We start from the raw sequence: 15692 nt of genomic DNA, 5'->3' as shown, positions 1-15692 counted from the left end.
GTAAATGTTTTGTCATGATTTCATCGTTTATGTTTTGTCGAAACTTCTTCGTAATGAGCGTAAATGTTTTGTCATGATGTCATCGTAATGAGTGTAAAGGACCCAAAAATAAAGTTTATGTTAGAATGTTAGATCTAACACGTTTTCTAACACGTTTTCTAACATGGTCTAAAACTCTCGAAAATCATGAAATTTACACCAAAAATAATGTTTAGGGTAGAAGGGTAGATCTACCCTGTTTTCTAACCTCTTTTCTAACCTCATGAATTTTCCCGAAATAAAAAATAAAATTAGTTTTATTTTATTTATTTTTTTTATTTTGTATAAAAAATATGATTTCAACAATCGGCACAACAACAATACAAACAACTACAGCACCAAACTCGTTAGTCATGAACCCAACTTCAATGTTAGTAGAAATGAAAAGCTTCATTCCAGATTCGTTTACTTTCGAAACAACAATCCAGAAGATAAAGCAAGAACTTTTAACAAGTAATTTAGACTGTAGTGTGAAAGATGAAACAAATGAACAGTATCTTTATGAAATGCAGGACATTATTGACCATTTACCCAAATTGCCTGAAATCCAACAACAAAAACTAACTATTCCTGAATTTGACGAAATAGAAGTCAAAGCAACTGACTCAGTAGAAATAAAGAAGTTCATACGAAAGGTAAACTATGAATTCCTTGGTTTTCATTGCAACCATAAGGTTATGGACAAAGATTGCGACATGTTATATAAGAATGTTTCTGACATATATAAATCCGGGGAGTTTAAGACCTACGACAACTTTGTTTCATTAGTTGCAAAATGTGTATGGCAGATAAGAGATAAAGATAAAAGATGTAAAATATGGAACGAACAAATAAAACCAACAACTTTTGAGTTAAAGAAAACCATTGACGCCTTAGTTGTTTTAGCAGGCAAGGTTTCAGAATATAACGCAAAAATGAACCCGCAATGTTCTAAATGTAAAGCAGCAATGAGGAAATATAACTACTCCGTCAAAGAGATAGAACGTATGAGAAACGACTATGCAGACTTAAAGAAAGAAGCAGAAAAGCCAGCAGAAGATAAAATGGACATGTTAGAATTTCTGAACAAAAACTATCCAACAGCAGAAGATTTCCTTCTATCTGACGTCAAGAAGAAGTATAAAGAAACTTTCGGTATCGTTAAAACATTCGATGTACTGACAGAAGAAATAGAAGCTACGAAATTGTTTATAGTCTCACGAATTCATAACGTTTACCATGTAAAACGCTTATAAATAATGAGGGTAGAAAACAGGTTAGAAAAGAGGGTAGATCTACCCATCTACCCTAAACATTATTTTTTGGTCATTTACGCTCATTACGAAGAAGAAGTTTTGACAAAACATATACGAAGAAGTCTTGACAAAACATGTACGAAGAAGTCTTGACAAAACATTTACGAAGAAGTCTTGACAAAACATTTACGAAGAAGTCTTGACAAAACATTTACGAAGAAGTCTTGACAAAACATTAATATATAAAATTCATGAAAATTCAAGAGGGTAGAAAAGAGGGTAGATCTAACCTTCTACCCTAAACATTATTTTTGCTGAATTCAGCAACAAAATTCATGAATTTCCTTAAGATAGAAAAAATAAAGTTAATTTATTTATTTTTTTATTTTTATTTGTATGTAAAGACAGATATGTCAACACAGAGAACACAACAACAGTTATAGTCCATGAAGCTATAAATGAAGAATATGAGTGGGTTCAGTTTAACAAACAACTCCGTCTCATTCGTTCGGTCAAAGACGATATGTACCAAATGCAAAGTATTTTGACAGCATGTTTTGCTCCAGATACTAAGCTTCCTAAAGACTGGTTTAGGAACCAAAGCACACAAGAACTATTAAATGAAGCACAGCGAGACATACTTTTTTCTGGGTCGCCTAAAACTCATGAAAACAGTGAAGAACAGCGAGTAGGTAAAAAAACCCAGTCGCCAAAACTCTATGAAAATCGTGAAAATTGCCAAACGGTTTGAGAGGATATTATGTACATAGACTTCTTGTAAATGCTGTTGCAATGTGGGCTTCGCCTCGTTATGCTTGGAATATTTACAGACTTCTTGACGAAATTCATAGACAAGAACGTGAAGAGCTAGAGAACAAGCTTGAAGCAAAAGACAAAAGCATTCAGAAAAGAATACCACGTTCGGTACCAAAAGGAAAGGAAAAGACTATAAGTATATGATTTATACTGAAGAGATGGAAAATGAAGAAGATAAAGATATGGTTATGTTGCATTTAGTCAGAAGAAACAACAAAAGCTTTTACGACCTTGCTAAGATTTACAAATCTGACAGAAATTGGTTCTATCGCGAAAACTTACCGATTTCAATGACACCGAATGAAGATGTGAAAAAATAGTTCAAGATACGTTACCTCAAACACACTATGATATGAAAGGTTGTACAATTCTTACCTTAAGAAGACTTACCGCTACTGAAGGAAAAAATAACAGAGTATTTTGACAACTTCAAACAAGTAGGGTAGATGAACTCTTTATTTTTACGCTTGACTTCAGATGGCTCAAGTAGCTCAATTAGGTAAATTGCCTCGTCAATCCTTCTGGCATTCCGAGTCCTTCCTTCCAACAGGAAAAAATTTTCCTTCCGACAGGAAGAACTCTTCCATCCGACAGGAAAAAATTTTCCTTCCGACAGAAAAAAATTTTCCATCAGACAGGAAAAAATTTTCCAGTTGTCCGTCCGTAAACCATTCAAATTTTCGAAAATTGAGAACTTTTTGGTCGAACTTCAGGAAAAAATTTTCCATCCGACAGAAAAAAATTTTCCATCCGACAGGAAAAATTTTTCCATCCGACAGGAAAAAATTTTCCTTCCGACAGGAAGAACTCTTCCTTCCAACAGGAAAAGTTTTTCCTTCCAACAGGACACAAACGGATGACTGACGTTCCTCTTCCTGAATGCCTTCCAAAGCCAGAAGAACCGACAGCCCCAGCACCACAACAGACTTACTAAGACTAAACACTTAGATTTTTCAAGCTTGACTTTTTACAATTTGAACTTTGTTTGCGTAGATGTGAATTCTGAAAGAAGTATGAGGGTCTTGTATGACTTTGTACTCCCCATAGTTCATGTCTGTCAAACTTACCTGCCATGGACTCTTTCATAAGTTCCATGAAATCGTCTTCGGACAATCCGGGGAAAAGTATGATATCAGTAAGTATTCTCTTTACATCCTTACTTAAACTCTTGGCTGTCTGTACACAAATGACAACTGAGATGTTAAAGTGTCTGAGCTTCTTAAGAATTCGACACATGTCTTGTTCTCTATTCTTTAACAAAGGATGAGAAGCAAAGTCATCTAAGATAAGAAGACACCTATGAGGGTACGTTTTCCAATCGTACGATTGCAATTTCTTCGAAATGTATTCTATCTCTTTCTGTTTGTTTCTGAAGTGTTTCTTCTCTAATATTCTCTGCATTTCCTCATTTGGGTCTTTAAACTTAGAATTTATATACTCATTTATAGCATTATACTTCAAAACCCTTCTTTGGTACTTCTTTATCCAATCTAACAACTCAGAGTCTTTTATACATACTAACTTAGACTTCTTTATAATATCTTTGAACGAATTGACGGTTTGGTCAAATTGACCAGAAGTACTACAAATAACAACTAACTCATAGAATGGGTTCTTCTCATCTAGTTCTTGTTGTTGTGCAGCCATTTTAAGATAAGTGAAAGTCTTACCCGACCCAGGTGGTGCAATTAGACCTGTTATACCATTCTGAGCAAATAAGAACTTGTCATGTATAGGTTTTATCTGAGCATTTTCTAACTTCCTCTTGTTCTTCTTCAAAACATTCTCAATTTCTTGTCAATGTCAGCAAACTTTTTTTCTAACATATTTTAGAAAAATTAAAATTTTTATCTTTTAGAAAATGTCTAGCGATTTCGCTATCTATATTCGAGACAAACTTTTTGACAGCAAAACATCTGTCGACCATAAAATCTTACATAGTGTAAACAAGAAAGGGGAATTTGTTCTAAAGTTCTGTTTCTGGAATATGACAAGAACCATAAAACATTACAAAGAGCAGTCTTAAAATTTGTCAATGACAGACTTGTTGACAGAGATGACGCCTCTTGGAGAGATGAAGTCCAACAAAACTTCTTAGAATGCAAAGAAGACACATGCGCTGTTCTTGAAGATGAAATAGAAAACAGAATAGATGAGCTATTAAAGGACAAAGAACTTTTACAGAAATATGGTTCGGAGAAATTTGACATAACTCCACCAGAGAAGAAGAAGAGAGAAAAGAAAGAAAAGAAAGAAAAGAAAGAAAAGAAAGTAGAAGAAGAGAAGAAAGAACCTGAACCAATTCCAGAGAAAAAGAAATTTGACATGTAAAAATAAAATTTTATTTTAGAACATTTCTGGGTCAATGTCAATGTTCTCTTCCTCTTTAGGAGCAAACACTGGCTTAGACTCTAAAATCTTTTTACCCAATTTACCTTGAACTTCAACTATCTTAGACTCATAATATTCATAGTCGTCTGCTTTCTTTGGTTCATAAGGTATAACAAGTTTGTATGCTTTACCTTCTTCGAGTTTTGAGAACTTTCTGTCAAAATTTTCTTTGACTGCTAACAAACCTTCTATGTCTAAGTCTTCAAAAGTTGCACCACTTTTTCTAACAACAGCAAACTTAACTGGTGCAATGTTCCAAATTTTGTCAAATGTAGACTTTTCAAAATTGTAGAAGTAAACATTCAAATATGCGAATGGAGCTAACTTATCTTTGACTTCTGTCATGTACTTATTTACTGAGATGAATTTCGTCATCTTTTCTATCGGATAAAAAAATATTTTTTTTAAATTTACTCATAAAAATTTTTCTTTGTATATACACCATTCTGTACGTCTAAAAGACTTTTGACATTTGCCAAGAATGTTCGTTTAGAAGCTGTCATATAACCATATTCTTGACAATATTGTTTATACGAATCGTACAATGACCTTTCATCTAATGACACAAAGTCAGTTTCATCTATGAACAGTTCATATACACTCTTGTTTGCTTCTAACAATGTTTGTCTCTCTTCGGTATGTGGAATTTGTCTTGGATTGAACTTTGAAATATCTAATGTCATAAAATATGAGAACAAGTGGTTGTAAAAGTCAGATGTCAAAGTTTCTGCTAAGTCGTCAAAATATTCTGTATCTTGCATATGAGAATCTGACGTTCTGACAACTACATATCTTCTGTCAGAACTTTCTAACTTCATCGGAACAGCATTGTTTGAAACCATAATGAAGTTTGCAACATTTTCACAAACTCTTTGGTCTTTATATTTTCTTTCAACAACTCCAACTTTATCTGTTATAAGACTCTTCAAAGCATCTGAGTTCAAAACTTTTGTTGTATCTATACTTTGAAGTTCATTGCAAACTATAAGTTTCATATTCTCTATTGAGGAGTTAAATTTACCGCAGATGTTTTCTATGTTTGTCATATTAGGGTTCGAATAACCTTCTAACAGTTTGCATAAGATATCTGTAAAGAATGTGTTCTTACCAGTTCCTTGTTTTCCAATTATAATGAGAGCAGTTTCATTTTTAGCACTTGGATGTTGTAAGATGTTTGCAAACCAACATAAGATATACTCATAAACCTTTTCGTTTCCATTGCATATAATTTCTTTGACATGGTCTAACCAAGCTTCTATAATATTTTCTTTCCATTCTACTTGTTCATATTTATATCCAGTGAAGATAGAATAGAAGTTTGGAGAAGGTGTATAGAACTTTATACCACGAACTGAAAAATCTTCTAACTTTGACAATAAGATATCCCAAGCATCTAACATCTTCATGCCAACTTGTACGACTTTTATTTTCTTAAGTTTCTGTTTACATTCTTGTTCTGAAACTATTGTCGCTCTTGGTTTGTTAAAGACAACATCCCATTCTTTCATGACATAACATTCTGGGGCAGAGTCAACATAAATGACTAAACGTTTCAAATTCTCGACTGCTTTGTTATAGTCTCTAAATGGACACATATTTCTGAATGCTTGGAAGTCATAAAAATCTGAAACATCTATTCTGTACATTTTTATAAAAATAAAAAAAATATTATTTTTTTATTCTTGACTTTGTTGTTCCATTTGTTGCATTTGTTGTTCTTGAGCTATTTGTTGTTGAAGTTGTTCTTGTAATACAATACTTTCACCAGTTGCATCTTCCAATTCGAAACTTTCTGCCGTCATTGACAAATACATAGGACATAAAAGTTTTACAGGAACAAAGTTTGCGTCAACTAATGTCAACGTTATACTTGCCAAAGTGTTTGAGTTCACTAAGGTTGAAAATTCTGCATTCGAATGAACAATAGGCAAACCAGCAGAGAAAGTATTGTTTATACGCATAAGTATCTTTTGGTCATAGTAGTTTCTGTCGACATTCGAATAACACTTTGAACCTAAGTTTGAAACAATATATAAAATAGGTGTACTTAAAGTCAATGGAACAGACATTCCTTGTATGACACCTTTTCCTGTTATAAGGAAACTGTTGGTAGTAAAAACCAGATATAAGTTTGGTATATAGCTCATATCGTTTATACTAAACTCAGTCGGACATCCAAACATAATGAAACCTGCTCTAGTTGCAGCACATGTTACATCCGTCCTTAAAGTATTAAAATAAGTCAACAAAACCTGTTGGTGTATATCTGAGTAAGTATCTTCAAAGGAGTATTTTACCATCACAACAATAAAATCTCTGGTGTCAAAAGAGCAAAACAAGCTTTAGTCGTCATTGTGTTTAAGGTCAGTTTACAATATCGTCCTTGAGGACTTTGTAAGTTTGTTGTTATAGAATTATATGACTCAGGTTTTTAGTCGTAATAGTATAAACCATATATCTTCTGCCATTTACTTAGCAAATAAATTTTAATGAAATGTTGTGGTCGTCAAATATTTTTATGACGTCTGGGAAACTATACTTTAAGTTCAACGTTTCACCTCCTTTCATAACGTATATCTTGTCAATGACATTGTATGAAACACCACAGCAAGCAATGTCGGGTTCTATTTCTTTGATGTTTATATCGTCTGCCTCTGTCAAAAGTTTCAATAGTTCTTTCAAAACTTCATGAGGTGCAATGACATATGAGTTCACTTTTACAGGGTTGTGCTCAACCAAGTTTAACATTATACCCAAAGCCTGACAAATCTTCTCCTGAGTTTTAAGTTTGTCTTTAAGTTGTTGTAGTCGTTTCGAATATCTGCAACAGAACTTAAGTCTCTGCTAACTTCAGGGTATGTTGGTTCTTTTACAGGAACTATTGTTATACCATCTTCGTCTTCGTATGGTTTCCCCACTTCAACATCTCTTTCTTTGACATTGACAACAACACTTTGACTGTTTGTTTGAGTTGGTGAATTTAACTTCACATCTGCCATCGCCATTAAACCTTTTGAAACACTTACGCTTCTATTTTTCGGAAATGACATTTTACTTAGAATAAAAGATGGACGTTTCGGATATCTTTCGAATTGAGCAAAACAAAGTTTACACACACAAACAATACAAGTTCATTGACAGAGTAGTTCTTTACACAAACAATGGAAAATGTTATAGAATAGCAGTCTTTGCTGAACCAAAATATTTCATAAAGCAAAGAAAGTTGGTATAACTGAAATGGTGAAAGTTCTTGACGTTGACAAAAATATAACAACAAAACTGACCGATATTTCTAAAGGTAAGTTTATAATACAATACTATGTCAAAACTGGCGTACTGTCAATATTTGACGGAGAGAAGTCAGTTCAAGAACAACTTACTGACCTGCTGCCAAAATCTGCTCGATGGAAGCTGTCGTTATGCCAATCTGAGGAGCTCCAGCAGGTTTCATCGAACGAATCTTCAAAAGAGCATCTTCCGTGAAAAGTGCTATTGGTTTTGTAAACTTCTTTGCTTTCAATTCATCTGGACCGTCTCTGTCACCAGTATATTGTATTTGAACTGTACCAACAGTTGAAATACCACCCATAAAGTCTTCTGAGTCAGCAAATGGAATGCCAAGCCAAAAGTTTGAACGGTCTCCATTTGTATATTGAGTTTTTTGAGCTCCTGTATGAGTCCATACTTTCACATATGGCATAATAGAACTTTGCATTTCAGGGTTAATGGTTGTTGTGAAGTTGTTGTTAAAGTTCATAGCATCTAATGTCAAGTTGTATGACCTCATATCCTCAACTGTAGAATATTCTTCTCTTGGATAGTATTTGCCATCTATGTTTATATGATATTTAATACCAGGGTTGTAGAAACAAGAATAGTCATTTATAGTTCGTCTGAACAGTACAAACATAGTATCTGCATGTTTCATTGCAGTTGTTAAAGCAATATCTGTTCTTGCACCTGGGTCAGCACTTTGGTTCCAACTTCACCTGCAAAGTCTTTGACAGATATTTGGTGTATAGGGAACATAAGTGGAACTGCAATATATTTGGCAGCTAAAGCATTTGAAATATCTGGGTCCAACATATAAACGGCAAGTCTGCTTTCTATTCTCTTGCATTCAAATTTTTCGCATGTGAACTTAACTGGGTCCCAAGCAGTTCCAGCAGCATTGAAATAATAGTTTACTTCAGTGTTGAGGTTTGAGAAACCAAAGTCTAAGTCAACTTTGTCTTTGCAAAAGTCACAGAACTTGGCTCCACCAGTTCCAGTTACAGTAATGCTGAATGGGTCTTGTGTTGGTGCAATGACTAAGTTATTTTTGCTTGGAGTAAGTTCAATAGAAATTTTTCCTGCCCAGTTTTGGCAAGTATCTTAAAAACCTGAAGATGAGGAAAGATGACAAAGGAACTCTAAGTTTCAGTTTTACTTTGGTTACTGCTGCTGCAGTTTGTTCAGAAAGGTTAACATAAACTCCTGGAACGTTAGGGTCAAGTCTTCTTATTTTCTCAATGGTGGCATACTGGTCTGTTTGTTCTCTAGCTTGTGGTTGTACTGAGTTTCTCAAAGCGAACCATTCATAGTTTGCCCATGTTACTGTTTGAACTAAGTCAGAGTTAGAATATATCTTATATCCCATGAAAACTTCTGGAGCATATTGGTATCCGACATAGAAAATTCCATTGCAACCTTTCTTGTCAGACAACTTGGCAGAAGGTTTTATTTCAATGTCTTGTTCCACGTATAAGAAAGAGTTGTCAATAGAAATTATATGAAACCTGTCGCAAGCAATATCTACTGTTGTTGAAGAACCTTCTCCAAACTCACCTACGTTTCCATAAGAAACAGCAGTTGTATATTCGTAAGTTCCAGGAACTATTTCTGACCTTCTAATGGCATTGTCGCATTCGTTATACCATTCGGAAACATTTCCATTCATGGCATCCAAAACTGTTGGCGTTATATTCTGAGCGGCGTACATTTCATATGGGTAAAAATATAGAATAGTTGGATTTATATGTCATAATAGAACCCACGTGGACCAAGCTTTACTTTCTTCCTGACTGAGTTTTTAACTCTTCTTTTTCCTTCATTGCCCTCTGCTTGAAGTTGTTGCATCTTTGCATTATGTTCATCTAGTATGTTGCAAATTTCCATGTCCTTTTTGCCTTTTGGCTCTGGTCGCCCATCTCAGGTAACCTATATCCTAGAAAGAGTTTGTCATAGTTTGTATTTGAGTCTTCGCGTATTGTTTGCATGACTCTTTCCTGAGTTTCCGGTTCAAGCTCTTCAAACAGTGCCTGTCCATATGGAATATGCTCGTTTCCAAATATATGTTTTTGTAGCCATTCTGGTTTTCTTTCCATGTTACCAACTATATCTTTTGTGAATGGGAAAGCTTTTACCCAATCTTTCAGTCTTGCGTCGTTTATTTCTGTAGTTGGTTTTATTTTGTCAAGGAACATGTTTTTCAATACTAACATTTCATTTGGTACTGTCCATTTGAGTTTTCTTAAATATTCATCCCTTCTCGGTTCATCGTATGCAAAGTAAGTTTTTATGACATTTTGTAAACTTTCGTTTGCAAGGTCATGTACAATAGGTTCTCTTCCTTCTCCCTCCCTAACTTTCTTTCTAAACTCTTCACCAAATATACCATCTCTATGGTTCTGTGTAGTTCTTTGAGATAAATGTTCTAGAACGTCAGGTGTTATATTTCCATCAGCCATGTTCATTTCATACTGGTCCAAAATATCTGCATGTTTCATATCTTTCAATGGCATTAAAGCCGCGCTGAAAATACCAGCTATATCTGGTTCACCATTGACTTCCATTGCGTCTACAACTTCTTGGAATTGTGGTTGTAAGTTTATGAACCACCTATCCGGGTTAGCTTTATGACCCCATCTCATTGTAGTTCCATCGTCTGCAGAAACAAAAGTAGGTTTGTTTCCATCTTGGCTAGGTTCTGAATGAACTTTAAACAATGTTTCATTTCTATATGTTTTCTTGAAATTTAACCTTTTATTTTCACCGAGTTCATCCGAAGATTGAACGTTAAATGCTCGTAAGTAAAAAGGGTTGTTGTATTTGTGTACATTTTCTTTCAGTACTTCCATTCTATGCTGAATATTTTCATCTGGTGTTGGAGTCTTTTGTATGTCGGCAAACATTTTTCGATATTCTTCTACTATGTCAGCCGAATTTTTTTAGACTCTTGGAAATATTCCATATTCTCCGCATACTCTTGTTGAGGGTCAAGATTTTTCGGCTGTTCCAAATCTTCATCTAGTTCTGTGAAGTTAGTTTCCAAAGGAGTGACTTGTTCGTTTCCTTCAGGCTCTTCTAGCTGTTGTTGCTGAACTATTTCATCCATGTCTGGTTGTATCTGAACTTCTTCCTGTGGAGTTTCTTGTACCTCATCTGCTGGCATTTCATATATTCCGAGACCGTTTTTAAAAAGTTCCCTTTCTAAGTCATCCGGACTCATAAACCTTTCTTCTTTCGTTCCGTCTCTATTTTTTACGCGTTTCATGAAGAGAGTTAAATTGTCATTTAGCTCTGACATCAAATATCTCGGAGTAAATTCGTTCATGTCATTTGGATGATATGCTATTAAATCATATCCCTTAGCGAGCTTGTATTTTCCAGGTTTGAGATTATATCCCCTTTGGTGCAGAGCCATAAAGCTAAATAGGTTCGGGTCAGTATTTCCATCCTTGAACTTTCTAATAGCTTCTTTATATCTGTCACTAAAGTCAATAGTATCTGGGTAACCATAGTCTTCTTTAAGCATTTTTAAGAATTCTTGGTTTCCTTGTTCTCTACTTCTTTTATGTCCTTGCTCTGTTTGTGGTTGTTGTTGTGCAGGGTTTTGAACTGTTGGTTGCTGTGCTGGTTGTTGTGCTGGTTGTGGAGGTGGTTGTTGTGCAGGGTTTTGAACTGTTGGTTGTTGTGTTGGTTTTGGTGCATGCCTGTGTCTGTGTCCATGTGACGATGTAAATGTGTTAGGTAGTCCTGGTGCAGGTGCTTCTCTTGGAGGGTTTGGTGGTATATAAGTTCCACCAGCTGGCACATATGTTCCATCTGCAGCGTAATGTCCTACCTGACTTTTCGTTTTTAAGAAAGCATTTACTAGGTCTGTTTTGGTCTGTTGTAACTCTTTTTCTTGACTTTTCACAACAGTTGCTCTAACGGCGTCATAGGCACTTTGAACTGCCTGTCTCGTTGCTGCATCTGTTATTTTCGTCATATTTTGTGCTACTTCTTTTAACTCTTTGTCGAAACCTTCAGACTTCAGTTTCTTTCCAGATGAGAAGTCGTTCACTGTTTCACCTTACTATGAAGAGCTTCGAAGGCGTTCTTAAAGTCAGCATTTGTTAAAGCTTCATTTGAACTGTCTTCATCCGCTTGTATTTTTGTCCTTATTGACCCTATGAGTTGGGCTGCTTTAGCGTTGGCTTGGGCATCTAACCAGTCATTGTTGGCTTTTATATATTCTGCGCTTTTCATTGCCTTTTGCATAGCGCGTCGTTATTTTTACTTTCTTGTGCTAATTTTCATACTGTACGGTTTGGTTTTGCAACTGTAAAAGTTTTTCTGCCTTTACATTTGCTTCAACTTCTTTTTTATACTCATCGCTATCCATATATGTCTTCAGGGCTTTTTGTTTTATCTCTTCATCTTTCAGTACTTTATATTGAGTAGTATGGTTTTTCAAATTTATAACATCTTGTTCCATTTTTGCTACTTCTGCTGCTTTTTCTGACACTTTTTTTGCATATTCCTCTGTACTTAGTTCTTTCAGTTGTTCTTCTTTCTTCTTTTTCTCTACGTTTAACTCATTGAGTTTCTTTGTGTGTCTGTCATATTCTAGTTTCTTTTCGTTTTCACTTATTTGCTTCTGTATGTCTATGTTTGACTTTTTGACATCTGTTATTTGATTTTTGAGTGAACTCAAATTCATTTGACTTTGAGGGTTATATGCTGTTCCGTCTGCAGCTCCACCATAGCCTGCCATTTTCGCTAAAAGTGCCGCTCTTAAACCTCCACTCTGTGCACCAAGAACTCGGTTTAAAAGCATAGGATTGCTTGACATTTGTTGCAACATAGTGGGGTCATTCAGCATTTGTTGTTGCAACTGTTGTTGTGGTGTGTTAGTTTTACTATTGGATGTTTCAATGCTCTCTTCCTCTTACGTATATTCTTACGTAGCTTACGTGGCATTTTAAGTGAAGTAAAAAACGGTTTTTGACAGATGTTTATATGACACTTTTTGTTCAGCACAAAAAACTACTCGGTCAAAGTGTTGTCAGTTTTGTAAAATAACCGTCCTATCTCATTCTATAAGGGGAAAAGGCTTCTCAAAGTATACTTCCTTGGAACGCCTGTAACTTTTCCTGTAGCAACGATAGACCCTTACTTGTCCGGACAAAGTTATACTATTTTGAGTGCTCTACAAAAAAGTCAACGGCGACGACTCTCAAAAACCGTTGTGTAAAAAGTTTTACCGTTGGACAAAAAAGTATATATAGAAAACAAAAAACGTTTATAGTTCATTCAATATTTGAGATGGAACGGTTTGCCAACGGAGACTTTTCAATAAAATAAAAAAATAGAGGGGGTTACCGTTGACGAAAACGGTTTATTTTAAACTCTTATTTGAAAAAATAAAGTGGTTGGTCTTTTTCACTTCATTTTAGCTCAATGTCATACCAAGACAGTAGCGATTCCGATTCAACTATCCAGGAAGAGGATTATCATCCTACACGGTCACTCCCAGTCCCAGATGACACTCCAAAGACTCGCTTTGACCCGAGCAATCTAACTTCCAATTGCGCCAACAATTGCAGTCAAAAGCTGATGAATACATGGCTTCTTCTATAGAAGAAAGTATAGAACAGACCTCAGAGTATTCTACAGCTCTTGGTCAACTAGTTTCGGCGACAGTCCAATTCGAACAAATTTGTTCGAATTCAATTCAATATGCAGACGAACTTGTCCGCTATTGTCCCACTCTTGTAAGAGTACTTCAAGAACGACTCTTCAACCAGTTGCTTCCTACCTTACGCAGCCCAATTCAAATTCAATTTGCCCGTGCAGCCATAAACTTCACTCCGTACTCATACAGCTATGACCAGGATGAACTAGCTGACGAGTACGGAGCCGAAAATGTTGGCTGGGTTTTTCGCACAACTCCTTGCGAATTCCAAGTTGAAATTGTCAACCATTTCCTCGTTCGTACTATTTCGTTACAGAATGAAGACAACGAAAAAGATGGAGTCATTCCAGGTGACCGTGTGAGAGTCATTTTCCAACGCAAAAGTGGACAAGAAATTGTATTCGAAGAATTGGTTTGCATATTCTTTAGCAATGGTCAAGCCTACTGGGAAGGAAACTTGGTATTAGTCCCCGGTGAAACCATTTCTGTTTCATCGGATTTGAACCATCCATACAAGATATGGTTCAATTACGTTGCATATAACGCAGAAGACCCGAACTTTGACTCAGAATAAAAACTTCATTTATACTAAACATCTTCAGGGCTAGAAGGGGCGCAGCCCCTGGAAGCCCCACTTCCTTTTTTTTTTTTTTTTTTTTTTTTTGAAATAACAGGATCCCGCATCCAACACGCAACAACAAAACACAAAACACACTTTTTGGTTCTTTCATCGTTTTAATCGTAATTTATGTAGGTAAAAAAGGGGGTTGGCGTCCTAAGGCGTCCTAGTGTAAATTTCTCAAAATTGTGATATTTACATCACATTTTTGAGAGGTTTATGGGCGTCCTAAGGGAAAATTGAATAGTTAGGGCGTCCCGAATTTTCATTCTAAGATTTAAATATATTATATACTTAAGTATAATACAAGCAATATAAAAATTAAATTTTTATTATGTTAACTTATAAGAAATTTTTTTGAATTATCGTTGATTTATTGTAATCTTTCCAGGCTATACTTTTGAAATCAACTTTACCTGTCATACGCATTAATGTAGTAGATGTCCGGGTGTAGCTATTATATCCCACAACATTGGTATTTTATCATTGTAAGATATCAAAATGAAGCGTTTTTTCAGATATAATTTTTCGTAAATTTTTCAAAAATAAGATGGTAAAAAAGCCTCGACTTGCTCGAAAAATAACAATTTTTTTACTTGTAAAAATAACCCTTTTACAGCATGGGCAGCTATTCAATCACTATTTCTTTTTCTAAAAGTATATTTTTCAAAAAAAATTAAGATCAAATTCGACAATTTCTTGATGAAAGCAAAAATATTACACATACTTCTAGATGCATGGGATAAAATATGCAATTATCCAATCAATTCGCATGATTTGAAAAAAAAAATCTAAATTTGATAAAAATGTAGAAATTTTTTATTTTTAACTTGAGATTCGATTTTTTTGATCCAATTTGTGAATTTTTTTTGATCGGAATTTCAATTAATTTGTTGATCAAAAATGACCTCACAATGTTTGATCATAAGTGAAGTCATCTTCATGGGTATTTAGAAATTCCAAGAGAAATTGCTTATTTCTCGCAGATGTAATATCTGAGAAAATCGAATTTAAATATTCATAGAAACCCAAATCATTCTCCGGTTCGAATAATTCATCTGTTGCTTTTTCTGTTTTTTCTATGAATTTTAATAATTTGATTAATAAATCTTCATCAGGAAGAATTATTGCTGCATTTGTGATAAAATTCCATATTGAGGTAATATGGCAATAATTACATTTATAAAATGTAATTTTATCCAAAATTTTTTGGCAAATTCGCATAATAGCATTAATATTTGAAGCTGAGATTAAACCTGTGATTACTTCTGTAACTTTTGGAAAATCATCGCAATTTAATATCTCTTTATATTGAATTGAGAAATAAAAAAAATCAAATGGATTCATTTCTTCAATTTCAAGGAGATTGTAAAAATTGATAGAAGTGTTATTGCAACAAATTGTATTTGCAGCAAAAAATATCATTTGCTCGATTCCATTTTTGGAATAAATTTGCTGGAACAATGTTAAATTAAAACAGTTGCTTAATTTTTCTTCATTGTTTTCATAAAAAAGTAACAAGTTTGCAACTGAAATTTCAAAATTTTGATAATTGCCAGTTATTTCAGTAAATATATATATTTGCTTTTCTTCATCTAAAAATGGCAAATATTGATTTGCAATATTAACTAAAGTTTGGGATAAATTGTTC

At 34.5% G+C, this 15692-nt stretch overlaps 5 protein-coding genes and 5 pseudogenes across 10 annotated transcripts, besides 2 other annotated features; 2 read left to right on the top strand and 8 right to left on the bottom strand.

The window, feature by feature from the left end:
- Positions 1 to 14086: part of a mobile genetic element that runs on past the window's edge.
- TVAGG3_0960400 (organellar and viral DNA polymerase type B) lies at positions 333 to 1274 on the top strand (the record flags this gene model as incomplete). Its single annotated transcript, XM_051253434.1, has 1 exon — positions 333 to 1274. The coding sequence occupies one exon, from the start codon at positions 333 to 335 to the stop codon at positions 1272 to 1274; it is 942 nt and encodes a 313-aa protein (XP_051079008.1).
- Positions 3044 to 3916, bottom strand: TVAGG3_0960390 (annotated as a pseudogene). The gene has a single exon. A coding segment is annotated over exon 1 (873 nt).
- On the top strand, positions 3952 to 4421 carry TVAGG3_0960380 (annotated as a pseudogene). Its single transcript has one exon. A coding segment is annotated over exon 1 (470 nt).
- On the bottom strand, positions 4437 to 4856 carry TVAGG3_0960370 (protein of unknown function, DUF4108 family; the record flags this gene model as incomplete). Its single annotated transcript, XM_051253433.1, has 1 exon — positions 4437 to 4856. The coding sequence occupies one exon, from the start codon at positions 4854 to 4856 to the stop codon at positions 4437 to 4439; it is 420 nt and encodes a 139-aa protein (XP_051079007.1).
- Positions 5115 to 6076, bottom strand: TVAGG3_0960360 (uncharacterized protein; the record flags this gene model as incomplete). The annotated part of the gene is made up of 1 exon (XM_051253432.1): positions 5115 to 6076. A coding segment is annotated over one exon (962 nt), but the record flags the coding sequence as incomplete, so codon positions are not given.
- TVAGG3_0960350 (uncharacterized protein) lies at positions 6158 to 6550 on the bottom strand (the record flags this gene model as incomplete). Its single annotated transcript, XM_051253431.1, has 1 exon — positions 6158 to 6550. The coding sequence occupies one exon, from the start codon at positions 6548 to 6550 to the stop codon at positions 6158 to 6160; it is 393 nt and encodes a 130-aa protein (XP_051079005.1).
- On the bottom strand, positions 6954 to 7229 carry TVAGG3_0960340 (protein of unknown function, DUF4106 family; the record flags this gene model as incomplete). Its single annotated transcript, XM_051253430.1, has 1 exon — positions 6954 to 7229. The coding sequence occupies one exon, from the start codon at positions 7227 to 7229 to the stop codon at positions 6954 to 6956; it is 276 nt and encodes a 91-aa protein (XP_051079004.1).
- Positions 8454 to 9420, bottom strand: TVAGG3_0960330 (annotated as a pseudogene). The gene has a single exon. A coding segment is annotated over exon 1 (967 nt).
- On the bottom strand, positions 10362 to 11547 carry TVAGG3_0960320 (annotated as a pseudogene). The gene has a single exon. A coding segment is annotated over exon 1 (1186 nt).
- On the bottom strand, positions 12138 to 12707 carry TVAGG3_0960310 (annotated as a pseudogene). The gene has a single exon. A coding segment is annotated over exon 1 (570 nt).
- An 89-nt stretch (positions 14087 to 14175) lies between the features above and the next one.
- Positions 14176 to 15692: part of a mobile genetic element that runs on past the window's edge.

The sequence above is a fragment of the Trichomonas vaginalis genome, chromosome I (assembly GCF_026262505.1).
Source record: "Trichomonas vaginalis G3 chromosome I, whole genome shotgun sequence".
Classification (NCBI taxonomy): domain Eukaryota; phylum Parabasalia; order Trichomonadida; family Trichomonadidae; genus Trichomonas; species Trichomonas vaginalis.
This window is presented reverse-complemented; position numbering and strand designations above follow the sequence as displayed.